Source organism: Myiozetetes cayanensis, unplaced genomic scaffold (genome assembly GCF_022539395.1).
Source record: "Myiozetetes cayanensis isolate MyiCay16 unplaced genomic scaffold, myiCay2020 scf6-25, whole genome shotgun sequence".
In the NCBI taxonomy this organism is placed as follows: domain Eukaryota; kingdom Metazoa; phylum Chordata; class Aves; order Passeriformes; family Tyrannidae; genus Myiozetetes; species Myiozetetes cayanensis.
Window position 1 is genome coordinate 48,325,994 of NW_026087853.1, and position 20,656 is coordinate 48,346,649.

Sequence of the window (20,656 nt, forward strand, 5' to 3'; positions counted from 1 at the left end):
TTTAAAATGTTCTAAATGATAGCTACTATTTAGACATGAAAATAATTTCTATATCCTAAGAAATTATTCAAGTGTAAAGTTTTTCCTCCATAATAACAGGCATTCTCATGCAGAAATTGATAACAAACTAAATCCATCAGGTAGCTAAATATTAAGCTAAATATTAATATTAAGTCCCTTTCGTGTGTATTTGGATGAACCAGATACCAAAGATGCAGTAAAACCATGAAGATAGAGCATGGTGCTTGCTAAAGTGGCATCTAATGCAGAGCTCATCATCTTGCTATAGAAGGTTTTGTTGACTGCTCAACATTTTGAGTTGCCTGTGCATAGATGACATTTTGGAAGATCAGTTTACATCAGTATGTTCAAAATTGTTTAAAGCTTTTGGAGGGCAGTAGAAATCTCTGTGGGTTTCTGATTTTTGTCTGAGAAGTATCTGATTTTTCAGAAGGCTCAATGTTTTCTGACAGCAAGTTTGTAAAGCAGGTTGGGCTGGGCAGCTAAAGATTATGGTATTTATTTTTAACCTTTCTGTATCAAAAGTTATACAGAGAGCTTTAAAATGCTGCTGAGCATCCAACCCTTCTCCCCACCCCCCAAAAAAAAAAAAAAAAGGCTCTTATTTGGGGATTGTTAGCATTTTTAAGTCTTTGAATGAGTTGGGAACGTGAGTCACTTCTGCAAAGTTGATTGGACACTTAAAATTCTTAGTTTTGCTTTGTCTATTCCTGAGTAGATTTAAGAAGCCTCCAGAATCAACACAATGGCATTTTGGTTCACCCATGAATAGAGACGGTTCTGTTAATAACTGAACTTGAAGAGTAAAGATCTCTTGGCTTTACTGTACAAGAAATATTTTCATGATTGGTATTCTGTTACTACTAAATCAGAGAAAAACACTTTTAAAGTTATTTAAGGAAAGATATCAACATTGTCTGACTTTGTCATCTTCATGCTTGGTTGTTCTGTTTTCCAGTGGTGTAAACTATAAATTCAGCTTCTCTCACATTCACATTGCAGGTTAGTGAGAACTACTTTGTATAGCATTCACCTGTTTGTATGTTATATATGTAGTCCTGTGGACATGCATGCATGCCAGGTATTGCTTTTCTCACTGCATACTGAAGCTTTCTGTTTTACCAGAAGTTTGGGCTGATTTGGTTTTAGTCTTTTAAGCTATTTTGTGAGTTATCATATTATAATATTATCCATAACTTAAAAGCTTTTTATACTATTACTTTTTCTTTAGAGTAATGATAAATATTTGTCATAGGGCCAAGTGTGGCCTTACATTCCAAGTAATTATCTTCTGTCTAGCTTTTTTTCTAGGATGCTTTCTATGGCTGCTCCTGCTCTGTAATTAGTCTAGTGCCAAATATAAAATGGAAGAAACTGGCTTTCTGCATGGACAAAGGAGAGAACAATAAAGCCCATTTATGGAGATCCCGTATTTCCAGTGTTCCCGCTTCCTTCAAAGCGAGGAGAACAAAACTCTTGAATTCCTAATTTGGCCATATATTCTTTCAGAGATAGAGATATTTATTTTGTCTTTTTTATTCTGAATAATACTTTGTTATCCCAGGTCTCTGGCAGATACAGTCTTTCCAAAATGGTGTCAGATATTCCTGTCTTCATTCCAGCTGGTTTCCTCTTCTCCCTGAGGTTATGCAGAGGATCAGATGGGATAGCGCCAAACAGCATCTCAGGGACCCAGCTTGCATTGTCCATTCTGGTCTCCAACCTTCTGGAGCTGGCATGGAGCCTCTGAATCCCTCTGCCCATCAGCTGTTCTTCCTGTCACTGTGCCAGAGACAGATTTTTCCTTTCCAACCTCAGATCCCTGCACCTGATGTGTGAATGCTGTTTTCACTACAGCTATTTTGCCAGCGTCCAAAAAAAATGTAATAGAGGAGAAACTGTCAGAAAACATCTTGCAGTATTGATTGAAGGAGGTTTTTGTCTCAGGACACTCTTTGCGCTTGCCTTCTTCCAGGGAATGACTTGATCTATTCCTTCTACTTAAGGAGCTAACCCCCATTCAGAATTTAGGTGCATCTTATGCTGATGGAGGCAAAGTGGTGAGGTGTCCCCAAAATGTACCCTGAACCTCATGTGGCAGAGCTGGTGTTTACCTTTCCTACTAACCAGAACAACTCAGATGGTGTCACTTGGTAGGTAGAAATGTGAAGAAGCTGTGCTGTGGCAGGGTTATTTCCAGACTAACTGGCCTGAGTTTGTAAAAGGTGTTTGCATGCACCCATATGTACTCTGTGCCACTTCAAGGCTGGGGTTTCTCTATCTTTAGCTCTGTGTGTTGCTTGAAATGCTCAGGTTTTGCCAGCTTGATATTGAAATTCAACAACCTTTTTTTTTTTTTTTTTTTAATCAACAATTATGGGTTTGTAATTAAATAGTTTGGTGAATAAAAATAAAGGAGAATAGCGTAAAATTAGTCTGTACAGATGTAAAAAGGTAAACATTATCAAGCTGTGCTTTATATCTTGCCCAGGATATCTGTTCTGCACCAGAAGGGAAGTATGTCAAAAACTGTTTGCAGTTTGTTTGGGGTTTTGTTGTGGTTTTTTATTATTTTTTTTTCCCCTCAATATTCAGGTAATGTTTCATTTGCAATTGAAAGTTATCACCAGCCCTGCCCTGCACAGCTAATCTTGGGTAAAAGCACTGTGTTTCATCAGCCCTTCTGAGCAAATGTGACTTGCCTTTGGTGCACACACTTGAAGTAAACCTCCTTAAGGTTTGTGTTTGAATTCTGAATCATGGGAATTTTTTTTTTATTTTTTATTTTGCTTGCTTTCATGTTTTGTCACAGCTCTGTCAACTCTCTCTCTAATTTCTTCTTTGGAAGGGGTCCCATTAGTTCACAGAACTATGTTGTATGAGATAGAGGGGAATGGTGGCTGTATGTGACATCAGTGTTAATGTGGGGATGTTACCAAGGTGTTCAATTTTTACTCTTTTTCTAACTACTCAAATGACCCAGCCCTTGTTGTATCTGTGTAGATCTAAACTTACCCCATTTAGACCCCCAGACAGTGGCGAGTATAGGAGTCCCTGTAACAACAGGCACAAACTGAGACAGACAGACAGACAAGGCACATGAGCCATAGGGTTTTATTAGATGTGCGCTTGCACTACAGTACAGTGTGGTATAGGCACACTTGAACCAGATACAAGTGGGTTAACTCAGGTACAACAGTTGCAGCACAGAGGAAACTTGTAATCCACAAATCCTGCCCTGAAGGGAGGGTTAGTTCATCCCGAACTCTCTCGGACTACAGCTATGCTATAGCTTGTATCAAGCTAGGTATTTTAAAGCTCTTGGGCGCACACGTCCTACAGTGCTGCCACTGTTACAGCTGCACTGTGACACTTGCAGGGGAGCCATCATCTGAGCCACTGCGAGATGCTAAGATTACGATTTTAAACTTTGCAAAATAAGGCATCCTAATAACGTCATTGCTGAGCTGCAACTGCTTTTGTTCTGTGGCGACTGCGTAGCTGTGAGAAAATCTACTAGTTCAATCAGTAAGATGGAAACTGAGAAACTCAGTGACCACTTGTTTCCTTGATTTCTCTCTTTGCATTTCCAACACTTTCGCTTGTGACTGCTGGAATTCATCTCAGATTACTTGTTAAGCATGGGGGGAAAAAGCTCTCACTTGTTTAATATCAACAAGCAGGTTTTTTTAGACTTCACTCAACAGTAATGCACATTCATATCATGTATCTTGAAAATTGACCAAATGCAGCCTTGCAATTGCTAAGGGAAAATGAAAGGGGAAAAGTTCAAACTTAAGCCCATTTAAACACAAAGCTATTTTACATAAGATGCCCATGTGGAAGGTTTACACGTTTCGATTCTTGGTTCTGAGTTAGAGAATTGTATTCTGCAGAAAAGGACGCCTTCAGAGATAAACCCTAGAATGCTCGCTTTTGTTCAGTGCAAACAGCCCTTCATGGGAAGAGAATAGCAGTCAGATAAGAAGAAGGTAAATGTGACCATATGGAATATTTTTTTAGGTTCTGTTGTATCAGTATTTTTTTATAAGCTGCCAAGGACTGACAGTCATCTGCAGCCTGGTCTGTGTGATCGCCTTAAAGCTCATGCTTGTAAATAGACCAGTTCTGCAAAGGGTTGCCTTAGAAAACATGTTAAGCACCAAAGCATTTCCAAAATACCATTTTCCAACCTAGCTGTTCTTTCTTGAGGAGAGAGTTCCTGAGAGCCCAGCGGGATCTCTTGTTTCTGACTTCAGCCGATGCAGTAGGAGGAAGTGTCATTTCACCTGCATGCTGCTGCTCATCTTGCTGACTGTACTTTCTCCTGCTCTATGATTTGCTTAGTGCTTTGAAAGCTACATGTAGTACTGGAATGCAGTTTGAGGGGGTTCCCAGATTCTTGCTTCTGCGTTCATCTGTTACTTTTCCCAGGCCTATGCTGAAGATGACCATCAGTTCTAGATCTTGGATGTAACACTGTACCTCAGGTGAATCGCAGCTGTCCCCTCCTTTTCTTTGTATAATCATTTACATAAGTTTAAAGTGCGTGTAAATTTGAAATGGTAATGCTTTAATACCCAAAATATATGGGCACAAGTGGCCATGGCACCATGTGGTCCCGTGGGACCCTTGAATAACTTGCAGTCTTCTAGATGTGCTCTGACATACTGCTTTGCATGGATGACCTCTTACTAAGCACTTAATCTAAGGTATTTTCTGTATGTTCCATTTCACATCATACAGAGGGTCATGAGACTGCAGTCTCTGGCTCTGTGATGAGATCGTGATTGTCTAGTTCTGGTCACACAAAGTTAAAGCACTGTGACACATTTAATGCCTGTCACTGTGAGGGGCAGGGATGTAAGTTCTGAATGAATGTCACTCTCTGCCATGCCTGATATTCTGATGGAACAGACATTTGTGCCACAGTCAGAGCCTCAAGACAAATCTCTTCATTAACTAGTTTCTGTCATCTGTTCTTGTCCTGTACTTAAGCAAGCAAAATTTAAAGATTTTCTTGTCTTCTACAGGTGTAAAAAAGCATCCTAATAACGTCATTGCTGAGCTGCAACTGCTTTTGTTCTGTGGCGACTGCGTAGCTGTGAGAAAATCTACTAGTTCAATCAGTAAGATGGAAACTGAGAAACTCAGTGACCACTTGTTTCCTTGATTTCTCTCTTTGCATTTCCAACACTTTCGCTTGTGACTGCTGGAATTCATCTCAGATTACTTGTTAAGCATGGGGGGAAAAAGCTCTCACTTGTTTAATATCAACAAGCAGGTTTTTTTAGACTTCACTCAACAGTAATGCACATTCATATCATGTATCTTGAAAATTGACCAAATGCAGCCTTGCAATTGCTAAGGGAAAATGAAAGGGGAAAAGTTCAAACTTAAGCCCATTTAAACACAAAGCTATTTTACATAAGATGCCCATGTGGAAGGTTTACACGTTTCGATTCTTGGTTCTGAGTTAGAGAATTGTATTCTGCAGAAAAGGACGCCTTCAGAGATAAACCCTAGAATGCTCGCTTTTGTTCAGTGCAAACAGCCCTTCATGGGAAGAGAATAGCAGTCAGATAAGAAGAAGGTAAATGTGACCATATGGAATATTTTTTTAGGTTCTGTTGTATCAGTATTTTTTATAAGCTGCCAAGGACTGACAGTCATCTGTAGCCTGGTCTGTGTGATTGCCTTAAAGCTCATGCTTGTAAATAGACCAGTTCTGCAAAGGGTTGCCTTAGAAAACATGTTAAGCACCAAAGCATTTCCAAAACACCATTTTCCAACCTAGCTGTTCTTTCTTGAGGAGAGAGTTCCTGAGAGCCCAGCGGGATCTCTTGTTTCTGACTTCAGCCGATGCAGTAGGAGGAAGTGTCATTTCACCTGCATGCTGCTGCTCATCTTGCTGACTGTACTTTCTCCTGCTCTATGATTTGCTTAGTGCTTTGAAAGCTACATGTAGTACTGGAATGCAGTTTGAGGGGGTTCCCAGATTCTTGCTTCTGCGTTCATCTATTACTTTTCCCAGGCCTATGCTGAAGATGACCATCAGTTCTAGATCTTGGATGTAACACTGTACATCAGGTGAATCGCAGCTGTCCCCTCCTTTTCTTTGTATAATCATTTACATAAGTTTAAAGTGCGTGTAAAGTAAATTTGAAATGGTAATGCTTTAATACCCAAAATATATGGGCACAAGTGGCCATGGCACCATGTGGTCCCGTGGGACCCTTGAATAACTTGCAGTCTTCTAGATGTGCTCTGACATACTGCTTTGCATGGATGACCTCTTACTAAGCACTTAATCTAAGGTATTTTCTGTATGTTCCATTTCACATCATACAGAGGGTCATGAGACTGCAGTCTCTGGCTCTGTGATGAGATCGTGATTGTCTAGTTCTGGTCACACAAAGTTAAAGCACTGTGACACATTTAATGCCTGTCACTGTGAGAGGCAGGGATGTAAGTTCTGAATGAATGTCACTCTCTGCCATGCCTGATATTCTGATGGAACAGACATTTGTGCCACAGTCAGAGCCTCAAGACAAATCTCTTCATTAACTAGTTTCTGTCATCTGTTCTTGTCCTGTACTTAAGCAAGCAAAATTTAAAGATTTTCTTGTCTTCTACAGGTGTAAAAAAAAGCATCTTTAATGCTTAATCCTCTCTGCACTGCAGCTGCTTCATGTATGATATAATCCTCATGAATTGTCAGTGGACCAGTTACATTCAGTCTTGCACAAAGTCGTGAGCCCAGGTTTTGTTCTGTGTTGAGCTGGAGATGCTTTCCTGTTGGGAAGGAATTGACATGTTTGAGTAAAACCAAAAGGAAAACCTTGTGCAGCCCCTGTGAGCATCAGACATAGTACCATTTGTGTTTCCCTGTGGAAACAGAAATATGAACAGATAATCCTTGGAGTAGATTTCTCTCCTTGCTCCCTAAACACAACAAAGCAACCATCTCCATCTTACAGGGCTTCAGTTTCACCATAGAAGCTATAAAGGTGGAGCAGCCCAAGAAATCTGTAGTTGCAAGTCTCATTTTTAAATCATAGGATACAGTTTTGTGAATTTCTTCTTCCATTTTTGGCTTCAAAATGCATAGCTGAGAAGGAAAAAATAAATCCATCATAAACCAGCCTGAGTGGTAACCTAAACCGTGGCTTATTTGATGTAATGTGGAATGATTCTCTCAAACAGATACATATTAATTTGTGCAGTGAGCCATTCAGCTCCTGCTTTGAAGTGCCCTGTGAGAACAGAACAAAATTTCCATTGTCATTGTAAACTGGCAGGATAGCACTTCCTCTAGGGATGGGCTCAGTTATTTGCCCAATGCTTAAAACAGTGCACAGGAAAATGCGCAGCATGTTTGCATGAATCTGCTATGGGTTTTTTTGCTAAGTGCCATTCTTACTGCATCTTCCCCTAATTCTCTGCATTTCTGTATGTGGAACTTCTCCATATACAGCTTTCAGGCTGTGCCAGATGTGCTTCATTGCCCTTCACTGTGTGCTTGGAAATTATCTTATAACACACGATTCCTTCCCTTTCCCGTTTTGTAACTCTCAGCTATTCATATCCTATGGAAATGAGAACAGAAGAGATTAGATGGGCTGTGTACTCCTTTTCTGTTTGTGGGATAGACACTGATATTGAAGAACAAACTAGAAATTAGACTTTCCCAACTGAAATTAATTGCAAAGGATATGTGTAGCCTTATCGCTCCCTTTTGCAGTATTGCACGTGCCTAAGCCATACTAGGCATCTTGTATTCTCAAGTCGATTTTCTGACTGTCTTCAATAGGTAGTTATGGATTATAATTGGATATTTTGACAGTTGGCCTTGAGGCCCTGACCCAGTTTGAAGTCCCTGCTGTATTACACAAGTACAGGCAGAGAGAAGGTTCAACCAACAAAACAGTGCTTCTGCTGGGAAAAAAATATAGTTCACATAAGATATTAGTTTAGAGCATCAAGTCAGAGGAGTCCATGTAGTGCAAGCTTCATGCATTTGTTATGATTAGCTGTTTGAGGACGTTGAAAGTTGTTCTTTCCAGGTACCAGGATGAACCACAGTCATGTGATTTTTCACCTGTGTAAAACGACAGCTGAGGAGGGGACTGAGTGGTCTAGGTCCACTGCCTGGGGAGAAGCTACTCATGTGGAGTGAGGGCAGATTGTTGACCAGAGGCTAACTTTGAAATCAGCATGTCTTTAATACCAGGACTTTGTACTTAATGTCAAAAATGTATGTTTTTTCTTATCTGTGTGTTGTGTTAGCAATGCAATGTGTCTGATTTTTATCCAGCTTACTCGCTGTAAAGCCAGACACACATTCCTGAGGGTTTTGGTCCTGAGCAATTCCACCAGCAACTGGATGGGCTGCCTAGAGCTTGCTCCTTGAAAATGTGGCTCCATAATTAAAATTCAGTATATGAATTTCATAGTTATTTTTGAGTTTTGGAGGTACCATATAGCGTATTGAGATGATATCATCTTACATGCCACTTACCAGGCTTTGCCTGTAATAAGATTTTGCAGAATGCTTAGACTTCCCTTTTAGTTACTAATACATTTCCATATTTTTTTCTTCAGAAAACAATTGATATCAATCCTGTTTCTTATATTCTAAAACTGCAGATCTTTTGCACTAATAACAGAATTGCTGCTATCAAAAATACAAAAGTTTAGAGGGATATTTCTTACTTTTATTTTACATGACATGCTGAACCACCAGATGGCCTTTAAAAGAAAAAGAGAACATTTATTCGTTTGTCTTTTGCAACTCCTTGGGAAAAGTATGGTCTAAATCTCTCCTCCTGTGTAGTGCTATGTTGTTCCTTGTGAGGTTTTGAATGCTTTCAAATAGTCAAGGAAAGGTGGCTGAGACACCTGAATTTTGTCTGAGGTCCAGCCCTGATGCTGTTTAAAGTCTTTGACTTGCACTGAGCTGATCTCCTGCCTACTGTAACTTTGTCTATAACCATCTGTAGAGTAGCACTAATTTAAGGTTAAAAAGAAATAATAATTTGAGGTGTTGTGAAGCATTACTAAGAGCACAGAGCCAATATAATAGAGCTGTACTAAAACATCTTAACAGATCCCTAAAATGTGAAGCTCTCTCTTGAATGGCTTGGCCTCAAGATACTTGGGTTGTCTTTAAGGTGAACTTCTGTTTTTGTGGTTGAAAGAGTGGGAGAGGAAAAACAGTAAAGAGAATCTTTTAAAGATTCCAGTAATAAGCCTCCAGGGCACAGGCTGGTTTAGAAGCAGACTGTAGCCTGAAGCTAGGTTGCAGTGATATTTGCATCTTCCTTGTTTCCAGTTTTCCTTGCTTTGCCTTCAGGCTGATTGTCGGCATATGATTTAACTTAAACTGTCTTCAGCTGCATAAAACTGATGTGCCTGGGCTAGGACAACCACTTGGTCTCTCTTTATAGTCACTGAAGTGAGATAGATTTGATTTTAATACCAGTGTTTGAATAAGATGAATTGCCTGTTGGAGACATGTAGATGTCTCCGTTAGCTCTTCCGAAAAACTAGAGGATAATGATCTATACCTAAGCTGCTTGATTTTTTAGGTGGCTGAAGTTAAGTGCAGTGAATCTTACCCAGAGCATCTTTGTTTGCTAACCTTGATTCTTCCATCTGAAGAACAAAGTACTCAGCAATGAGATGCGACCCTAAATCCTCTACTTTCTCTGGAATCCTGTCCACTATGATGCAGCTTTATTATTCCTAGAAATACTTTTCTCCAGTTTAATCAACTTGTATATTGCCATTGTCACTTCAGTTACCTTGAAGAAAGCCTGGATTGTTATTGCAGACAGAAGGAGGGCACTAGCCCCTTCCTGTGTTGTTTGACCAAAACAGATTTGTTAAGGACCTTTTTCTCCCTATGTTTTGTATATTTAATGTTTGGGGGAAAATTCTGCATAGCATTGCTTTAAACTTCAGCTAGTGTGACTGGGCATGCACTGAAATTCCCTTGGGATCACGTGGCGTTGCCATGTGAGTTCTGTGGTTTCCATTTGTACTTTGAGTATTTATGTTTTAAATGGGAAAAGGTGAACGCAATGTCTTACGTGATTTCACTTTAATAGTGACATGGAGCAACCTTCCCTCACCTCACCAAACACAAACCATTTCGTTTGAGAGCATGCTACAGTGATTGTGCTAATTTTTGTTAGAGGCAGTTTGTAGCGGCATTCATACACATCGTTCTAATGGTTTTTCATCCTGGGAAGGTCTGGCACAGACATAGAAATTGAATTTTCTTGTGAAGGCATGTAGGGCTGCTGGGTCTGTGTTGAGGTTTTTATCAGCAACAAACTGTGAATAGAAGCAACCAAAAAGAAAACAAGCAAGGGGGGGAAAAAAAAAAAAAAGAAGGAAAGAAATTTACATGAAGTGGTGTCTTTTGTCCAGAGGCTAACCATTAGATCTCCTTAGGATCTTTCCTTAACTCTGCAGATATTCCTTCCATGTAATTTTTTAAATAGATGCTTCATTACATTCGATTTTCATTGACTTCAATTTCTGTGCCAGTGATTCACATAGCTGCTTGTTCCCTCCTGACTGTTCTCACTGCAGTCATTTTGCCCAGCCCTCCTCCAAGTTTTGTTAATATGTTATTGCCAAAAAATGGACTTGATATGTTTCCTGAAAATTCTGTTTTCTCTTACATGAATCAAGCATCTGGCTATTTTTATGGACAAACCTTTGGCTAAATCTTCTACAGGCAGATGTGGTACAGTACACCGTTTATTTTCACAATAAAAATTTTCTGCCTTTTAGCTTTCCTGATTCTGACTTGGTGGTGATGAGAAACATTTTTGTGGCTTGTAATTCCATATCTGTCAGCTGCCCTTTCATCTCTTCAGATTTCTTCCTGGCTCTCTGTAGATGTATGAGGCATTTTTGAATAAGACCATTCATACATAAACCCTAGTTAATTTTTCTTTTGCCAGTTTTCACTCTCATCCCACTTCAGTAACCTTGGAGCTCACTGGAATCATGTAGAAAAACCTATTTTGGCGGCCTATCTACCTACTTGGAGAAGTAAAAGCTGGAAAAGGCTCTATGATCCTTATTTTAAGGGAGATGATCATGTCTGGAGGTTTTCTAGCTTGTAAATGTTTTTATGATGCTTTTTCAAAAGATGCTTCACTACATATATTTATCAGTTTGAGAGGTTAATATTGCACTGTTTCTTTGAATGTTTCTTGTACCATTAATGTTCCACTGAGCAGTTTGTAATACAGAATGATCAGAAACTTTCTGGTTTCCTCTCTCTTGTTCTGATGGGATGGGATGAAAAAATAAATAAAGAAATCCATGCAAGGGCATGTTGTATTTCCTTTCCACTGGAAGTTTCCCCACTCTTAAATGGGCTTAGTCTGCGGGGTTCACATATTACCTGTGCAAAAAGAAATGCAGCTTCCTTGAATAATTGGTTTGTCATATGTCTCTAGTATGGGTTTGGGGTGTCTTTCTCCTGCTTTTCAATATTTACATAAACATTTTTACCTGGAACCTTACAAGAAAAAAATCCCATTAACTTGTGGGATGTTCTGTTGATATTTAAATGGTGTATGTTACACATTCGGTTTCTGGTATTTTTCAGCAGCACATGTGTGTACATTTGGGAACATCTGATGCCTTCTGAGATAGGAATAACAGAGCTGATGTATTAGGTGAGATGTGTCTAGGCTGCTGGGATGTTCTAGTGGTGTTTTGTGTTCCATTGCCTTAAAGATTGTCAGGGAACTGAAATGTCATTGTTTAATTACATCAGGAAAATGAAATGTCATTGTTTAATTACATCTGACTTCAGTAATGTTTACACTTAATTACAGGAGAGAAGAACTTTAATATACTAATAATTTAAACAGAGCAGATGACAGTGAAATATTACTGGATTTGCAGGAAAGGTGGTCCTGCTAGCTTTGCAATAATCCGTTTCTGAATTTCAAAAAGTAAAATTATGCCTGGGATTGGATTTTTGAATTTCGACACTTCTCGTTATTTGGAATCTGGAATGATATACTTCATGCTGTTAATACCTGCTGTTTTTCAAAAATGCCAGTGGCATCAGAAAAATGATTATATGGCAGGATGGCTTTCTTTTTTATTACAAAAAGTCACAGGCGCAGTTTCTGACAGCCAAATAAAGAATAGAAAATAGGGAAGAAATAGATCCTGTAGTTCAGAATAAGGGGGTTTTGGTGGATTTTTTTATTATGCCAGTCATTTATAGAACAAAATTTGCATATTTCTTCTTCAAGGAAGAGTACTATGGGTAATAGTAATACCTCAATCGTTATTTGGGATATAAAAGAGTAGATGTTACAAAAATAAATAATTATGAGCGAAAATAAGAATAATAAAAACAGTGAAATGATGTCAAAGGAAGCAGAAGATGTAGGATGATTAAGAGTAAGGCAGGCTGTCAAAGACTTGTGTTTAAAGGAAAAAGGTGACATGTGAACTTGAAACTAGGAATGAAATTTAATTTGGCTGCTCTGTGACTCTGTGTTCCCCAGCCCTACAGATCATGCTGTGAGTGATTAAAGTCACTGTGCTTGATTTATGATACTTTTGCTTACTAGAGGGAACTTGAAAGACAGGCATTCCACTTCATTTCAGGGAGGGTTCTTAAAATGCGGAGAGATTTCTGTGGGCTCTGCAAAAATACTGAACCATGTATTTGCTAAGGGATTTTCAAATGCCTTTGTTATTTTAATCTCTCCTATTTTGTTAACAATGTGGAACAGGATGGAGAATAATTCATTTGTGTTTATTTATATTTTCAAGAGAACCAGAACATTTTTTCCCCACCTTAGCAGAATTTCTTAGAACTTAAGTAGGACAAATTGACAAATCTGCTCCTCAGAACTATCCCAAGCTGTTACGTTTCTCTGGTGTTTATTCTGTATTTTCTGTCCTCTCTTTTAGGTGGCCAGTGCTTCTCCTGGGGATGGAATGAACATGGGATGTGTGGTGATGGCACAGAAGCAAATGTTTGTGTCCCAAAGCCAGTCAAAGCTCTCAGTCGTGCAAAATTGATTGGATGTGGGGCAGGACACTCCATGGCTCTTTGTCAGACTCCACATTAGACTTAGCACACCTGGAATCATAACATCATGGATTTGTGTGGACATCTTTGGGTTGCGTAGCTCAGGAGAGCTACAAGAGAACTGCCCATGATTATTAACACAATAGTTGAAAAGTGCAGATGTTTTTTCTAAGTCTAAAAGGAACAACTATGCATAGAAAACTATAATACTTGAAAAATCGTGTCGTGGGTTCTTGTTGCAGGAATGGACTTTCTTACCACAGATAGAATTACAAACATTTTGCCTCGAAGCAAAACAACTGAAGACAGATTTACTTCTTGTTCTCCTAAGAAGGCTTTGGGGAAGAAACCAACTTGTTATTCACATATCATTGGTGTATAAATTCAGTCTGAGGAAATGGTCTGAGAAGGTGGTCTTTTGTTATTGCATCTTTACATCATGATAAGCATATGTTGCACCCGCTAACTTCTGCTGGAGCTCCCAGCAGCTCAAAAAATCATTTGTATCACAAAGAAACACCAGTGAACATAAATAGATGCATACACACATTTTAAACAGAAGATTAGGATTAAAAAAAAAAAAAAGTTATATAATTTAGAAGGCTGGTAAAAGGGGGAAATGAGGCCCTTTTGAACTAGCTTTATCTTGATTAAACTGTGAAAGGAGCAATATTTCTGATGTTCTGTGCCAGGCATCAGTTTATTATAGATTTAGAGGGATGCAGATCTGTGTGAATTACCATTAACTTGCGAACCAAACCTGAAGCTTCTGAAGCTACTGCTTGGGAAAGGAAAAATTCTAAGAGCTCTTGGACACAATCTAAAAATTCTTATCAAAGAGCGTAAGTCAGTTGTAGCTGTCGACAACAGTTTGATCGGACGGAACTCCTTTACTTCCAGCTGCCTTTGAATAGGAAGACATCAAAATCTAACCAGAAATATTTTACAAGTTCCCCAACCTAAAAGGCACACCAGAGTAATCCTGATAATTTCAGGTTAGTTCTCACTTCTTTCACATCCCAGCTAAGTTACTGTTCATGGCATGCCCACAGTACTTGTTCCAGGTGAGTGCTTGACAAGAGAACGTAGGCTCAACACTTGTTTTGGTAGGAGAAATGAAAAAGTATGAAATAAAATATATTCAGATATTATTAGCTGCCTGTGCTGAGCAAAATTTTGGAAGCTATTTATAAAACTGCTTCTTTCACTCAGATACATTGGATGCTATTAAACTGAGTGTTTACCACCCACATTTGCTGTGGTACTCAATGTATTTCAAGTTCTAAATATAGAGAGTTCTACTGGGTGGTAAATGCACCTTTTAATGAGACCTACTGTTGCTAAACAGTGGTTTACTTTTTAAAGCAGGCTTGCCAGGGAAGAAGCCTTACAGAATTAAAAAATACTCGGAGAAAGGCTCTTGGGAAATAGGACAGGAAGACTTTCTAATGATGTGTCAGCTTACACATGAAGGGGAAGGAATTAAGGTGATAATATAGGCTGCAAGGGTTTTTTCACCCTTGGTTTTACAGCAATTAAGAGTTCATGGCCTCATTTTCAAAGGTATTTTATTTTTCTATTTGATGGATGAGAAACTTGAACAGACTATGAAGTGGATTTTAGCTATTATAGATACCAAAAGAATTGGTAAGAAAAAGCAAATGGGTCCTCTGCAAAAAGTGTAAAATTGAGACTTCTATTGTAAGGTGGGTTTTTTAACCCCTGTGTTGGTTGTGGTTCCTCATGGCAATATACTGTTCCAGGATGTGACTTCTTGTACTTTTAGTTATCTAAGCTGCTATTTATTGACTGTCCTCAATGCCATTTTCAGGATACCGGAGCCTCTCTTCTATATGCACTGAACAGTTTCTCATGCTTTTTTTGGCAGTCCTGTCTGAGGCTTCTGCTTCTGTTTTTCTCCAAAACCTGTGTACCAAATAAACATGTTCCCTCATTCCAGTAATCATGTCCTCTAAACAATTCTGTTCCTTCATTAGTCACAGCTAGTATGTGTGCCCTACATTGGGGTTCCTGGACTGGACGTGTTTCGACTCTGTGTGCTGTTGCTGCAGCTCATTTCAGAGGAGTCCAACAAACTATGTAACAAATAAATGTGAGTTGGTTATTTGAAATGTTTTTCAGTTTTTCACACCTGTAACACGAACTCACTTTTGGAACACAACGAATGATGTGGGGTGATATGGTGAGGAAAGAAAGAAGTACGTTGGTTTGTTCCTTGCGCTGACCCGCATCTTCATCTTTGAAAATTTTGGGAAGTACTGAATGCTTTGTTGGTCAGGACTTCTAGATGCTGCTGTAGTATGAAGAGTGAATAGAATTCATTGCAGAAGGAACATAATCGAATGTCAAAACCATGTTGTTGCTCATTCTTTCAGAAATTAATGCCCTGTTTAGTATGTCAGTAGCTTTGTTTGCAGAATAAAGCACTGTACAAAATCAGTTAAGGCTTTCTCTGTAAGGAAAGGAGCACAGAGTGAAAAACTCCTAATCAAGTGGGGAAAAAAACCCTCCTTTGCTGGTGTCCAGAGCTTATGACTGCTACCTGTTGATGTCCTGATGGAGAAGGTCAGTCTCTGCAAGGCAAAACGCAGAGCCAGTGTGCTATGCCCATGTTTCTGCAGTTCAGACAGAGTTCTTTAAGCAGCTCTTTTGTGATAAACAAGGCAAGCCTTTTATGTAAGCATTCTGTGCTCAGGTTCAGATGCAAATGAACTGACAAGGTTTGTAACACAGGTATTTATAAAAAGACACTGGAACAAGGTAAGCAAGTGTCTGTGCAGCTGCTCTCCCCTCACTTTCTCGAAGATGAGCAAACCCCCCCCCAGTGAGCTGACATTCACGACGGAGAACTGTTTGTGAACTGTTGATCTTCAGAGAACTTTCAGGCTCTTGGGCTGGAGGGGGGAGAAGGAAGATGTTGGGAGCCCTTCTGTTGTTTGAAATCCTGGGAGTTCTGTGCAGCTTCCATGTGTACCTGTGCAAGACCCTCCTGTTCCATTTTCAAGAATGTCAATAGGATGATGTGTGTGTTGTGTCAGAAGTTTCTGTCTCTTGGAGGATTTTTTGGCCTGCTTGATGGTCACTGATGTTTTTTTGACTTTGTGTAGCATGCCTGAGTGACTTGATGCTTTTTTGCTTAGAACATTGGACCCTGTATTCAAACTGTCTTCATTTGAAAGAAGAATTGAATCCTGCCTTTCTTCTGGTTTGCCCAGTCACCACTTCTTATATGGCACTGACTTCCTTCCTCCATCTGCATATTGTCAGTCCTGTTGGTGTCTGACTAGTTCATGCCATCTGCAACCACCATAAAGGTCACTTCTGCACGAGTGACAGGAGATTTTGTTCAAGTACATGTTTTGAGCATAGAGAAATTGGGGGGGGGGAGGGACAGGAAGATTTCATTGTGCTTTATATGACATGTTTTGAGTTATAAGACTTAAAGATGAAGATGGAAAACAGATGAAGGAGATTAGTTTAAATGTACAGATGACCTGGAAAAATATTTAAATGAATGTCAGTAGAGAGCCTTACATAGTTAACTAAACATAGGGAAAAGGAGGGAGAAGACAGAGTCAAGATACAAGTCCTGAGGACTGAGTAATCTCACAGGTGTAGCAGCATTCCAGCCTGTCAGTGTGGTGGGAGTGAGATGAGAGACAAGCTATTCTGTTTCTTGGATGTTATTGTTCTCCCTCTCCACTCTTTATTAATAACAATGTGAACTATTGACCCTTCAATTTTGGGTGGTTTTTTCCTCACTCAGAGCACATCTTGAAATTTCCAGTTCTCCTCAGCTGGAACAGTAACATCTGTCCTCACCTTCCAGTCTCAGAAATTTTTTGATCAGCCCTTTGATCTATTCCAGCATTAATCTAGTGCTTACTATTTTTTCTATTCAGTTTCATGAACTCCGGATCTGATTTAAACAAGACTTAAGTAATTTTGGGACTTCCAGTTCCTTTTCTTCTGTATTAGAAATCAAGATGATGGCAGATCTTTGTCACTGAAATTGCGATGTCATGTTTTCACTAAAAAGTCCCGTGTTCTCTTAGCAAATCTTGTGCTTTTTCTTTTAACTAGATACTTTCTTGAAAAGTACTCCAGTATTTTTCATCAGTATTTGAGTCATGCATCTGCTATTTACTACCAGCTTATAGTTCAGAGCAGGTGAAAATCCTGTAAAGGCAAAAAGAAAATACTGAAGTGGAAGACGTAAGTCTTGCTTCCCAAAGACTTGGAATGGATGGAGTCAGGGGTAGAAAATCATCTTGTGTGGTTTTGATTGCACTTCAAAATGTGCACAGTGGAAAAGTGGTGTTTACACCAAATTTGCTGAAAAGTCTAGCTGACACAAAAATTTTAACTTTTTAACATTTTAACTTTTGACATTGATATCTTGCTGCATGTGCAAAAAAAAGGTAGTACAAGCTTTGCTCTTCTAGCTTTTGTTCTATTCTTATTTCCTGATAAATGCTGATCTTGTTTTACTCCATATTAGAAAGAACTATTTAATAGCCTTGAATTACAATGTTTTGGTTTTATAGAAAATAACCTGTTGGATGAATATAACTGAAAATGGAAGTCTTTATTGTATGTGCCTTTGAAGTTAATTTGGAGAAACTGCATGTGTAAAGCCATTGTTATTTTGTAACCAATTTCCATATTGAAGGATTCAAGTCAGGCACATTCTTGAGCTATTTGTGCATTTCATTCAGGTTCATACATCAGTTGTCTCAGCATTCACCTGTTTTTAATGCAGAGATGGTTTTTACTCATCAGTGCCTCTGTAGAACATCAAAATAGAGTATGTGACTGAAAATATGCAGCAGTGAAAATAGTCTCTATGTTTGAATCATGGCCTGGATGAACCACGTTTCCTTGTGGGAGACTGAGGGAGCATAAATTTAGAGTATTGGGAAAATGTATTTTTCAGCTTGGTTGGAAACAAGAGCAACAGAGTAATTATTCCTGAATAAAAGCTGGCTAGGGGATGAGAAATTGCAGGGGTGACGTTTATTTTGCAAAATTTCCTCAGGCATTTTTATTTTGTGGCATGTTGGGATCTATCTCATTTTCACATGAGCCTTTGCAGTTTGGGAGAAGGTCGTGTCTAAGTCCAGTTCCCATGTTGGCCTCTCCCTCCATTCATTTCCATGTTTGTCCTATGTTTCCATGTTGCTTTGCCTGTGGGCCACCTTGATATTCAGATGCTATGCAGTTTTGGGGAGGAGTTCTGTCTGCAGGTTTTGGGATGGAGACTTTGGAATTTGAAATGGCAGAATTTCAGTTCAGTATTATTCAAATACTCCCTGGTCATCATAAAGTTTTAACTGTACGTGAACACTTTGCTATAAGACTCTGGTTTTACTTCTCTCTCTCTTTTTTTTTTTTTTTTTTGTGTGTGTGTGTGTGGTATTTAGAAGACAGGCCAAAGACAGGGAGATTTTTAATGTTCTGATGTGACTTTAGCTTTTGGCTGCAAATGTCAAGTGAGTTTAGCTTTTGTTTTGTTTTTTACTGATTTGAATGCATGAAGATATGTGGTACCTAAATTAGGGCAGCAGAGGAGTTGCCAATCAATAATGAAAATGCTCTGTCATTTTAACTGTGTGGGTGCTTAATCATTTTCCATAATAATCTTCTGCTTTAAAGCACAGAAGAAAAGGGATTCCTACAGGAGCCTTATGCTCTTCTGCAGACAAGGAAACATGGCATCTTTCAAATAATGGAGAGACGCTTCTCTCCTCTGGAGCCTTAATTCTGAGTAGATGGATTATATTAACTATTCCTTTTTAAATACTACCTCTCCTCTTTTGACATCAGAACACTTTAAAAAAAGGATAATCTCATAGAAACAGAAGCTGAGGCACAAAAAATTGAATTGCCCCAACCAAGGTAACCCAGCACATCCACAGTGGAGTCGAGAATGAAATTCCCATTTCCTGAATCCCCGGCCAAAGTTCTACCTTCTAGGCTAGTGGTTTTTGATGATTTTTTTGCCACTCTTTGCTTCTTTGCTCTTCTTTCCCCCTCACTACTGATTTCTCTTTCCATCACTCCTACTTACATAACCCATTTTCCAAACCCGTCCTGTGTCCTTCTCATTTCCCACTTCTGCTACTGCCGCCTCTTCTCCAGCCACCCACTTGCACTGACACCACCGTGGCAAAGCGTGGCTCCTGCGGAGCTGCTTTGCTTGGGCTGAAGCCATGTCTCCTGTTGTGCTGCTGTGACTCACAGTCAGCAGCCTCTGCACAGACTGTGTTGTCCCTGCTAAGCCCTTTGGGGTCTAGAAGCTGTGCAGGTGCCTTAGAGTGACAGCTGAGCTAACACAACTCCAATACTTTGCTGCCTACGGAATCTCTAACCTGTGCTTCATGGGCAGCAGAAAAAACAGTGGAAGCCTTGGAGCACATGCTCTTAATATTTGGTGCCTGGAGATATTTGGACCTCTATACTTGCATAAAGTTTTTTCAATGTTCAAGTGAATGCTGAGGGTTGAAAACCTGACTTTGCCAGCTTGAGCCAGGAAATATGTCTTCCCATGGGGGTCATGTGAATCCGCTTAGTTTTAAAGCATTTGCTTTGTCAGATAAAGAAAGTCAAGAGATGCAGTTCTAACTTGAAGTTCCATTTGAATTCAAATATTGTACTTAATTGCAAATAAATATTTGTATTTCCCTAAGAGACCAATGGGGCACCCTATGGTCCTAGATGAATGCTGAGGCTTTGGGACTTCTGAACGTATTTTGTTCCCAAACTCAAGTAAGTGAGTGACCTAAAATTAACCTGTATAATTTAAGTATGTTTTCATGAAGAGAAGGTAGTTTGTGTGTGAGCTCAGAGACAAAGTTCCTTCCAGGATATATATGGAAAGCAGAGAGGTAGGCTGCCTTGTTTTGAAACTAGGAAAGGGATATGCAAACTGGCAGAGTAATAACTGCACTTGTCTTTTTCTTCAGGACATCTGTTTTTGTGAGCAGCTCTGTGCTCATTTCCTTTCTGAATGCCCTTGCCTTAGCCCTGCTTGCTCTCTTCTGCATTTCAGTCTGCTCATTTGTCCTGGCAGCCATTTGTTTCAGTGAAGTATTTTCTTTTTGGCGCTGAAACTTTAGGAAGAGAGAAGGCAATTGAGGTGAAAAATCACTTTATCCAGATTAATGACTGCTGTGCTGACTGTTATCACAGCGGTATTAGCTAGATTTTGGTGGTTTTTTTTTTTTTCTTTTGGAGAGAACAGAGCCCTCAGAAATTTATTCTGTCTGAAGTTGTAATTGTAATTGTGGAGACACACCAGGTTGGTCCAGAAAAAAATGAGTCCTCACGTAGTCAGAGGAAAAGCTGTAGGTATAGAAGGTGTGGTTGAGCCGTGCTTTTAATGTTAGCAAGTAATAAGTCACTAATTGCCAGTGGATTCAGATGAAGGACCAGCCCTGGGTCTTAAAGCTGGGAGTTCATTGCCGAAAGCTGAGTTTACAGCGGAGGAAACACAGATTTCATTTCCAGCAGGAAACAGAGTGTAAC

The 20,656-nt window shown here is 39.4% G+C and overlaps 2 protein-coding genes across 3 annotated transcripts in view; one reads left to right on the forward strand and one right to left on the reverse strand.

Moving 5' to 3' along the window:
• Window positions 1-15,240, forward strand: part of SERGEF (secretion regulating guanine nucleotide exchange factor) — a 152,919-nt gene extending 137,679 nt beyond the window's left edge. Inside the window, 2 exon segments of the mRNA XM_050335845.1 lie at window positions 12,988-13,134; window positions 13,137-15,240. Coding sequence (XP_050191802.1) covers window positions 12,988-13,134; window positions 13,137-13,171 — 182 coding nt within the window. The 3' untranslated portion in view covers window positions 13,172-15,240.
• KCNC1 (potassium voltage-gated channel subfamily C member 1) overlaps window positions 5,071-20,656 on the reverse strand; it is a 127,397-nt gene continuing 111,811 nt past the window's right edge. For both annotated transcript variants that reach the window (XM_050335840.1, XM_050335841.1), the window contains one exon: window positions 5,071-6,816. In XM_050335840.1, coding sequence (XP_050191797.1) covers window positions 6,635-6,816 — 182 coding nt within the window. In that variant the 3' untranslated portion in view covers window positions 5,071-6,634. The remainder of the gene's footprint in view (window positions 6,817-20,656) is intronic.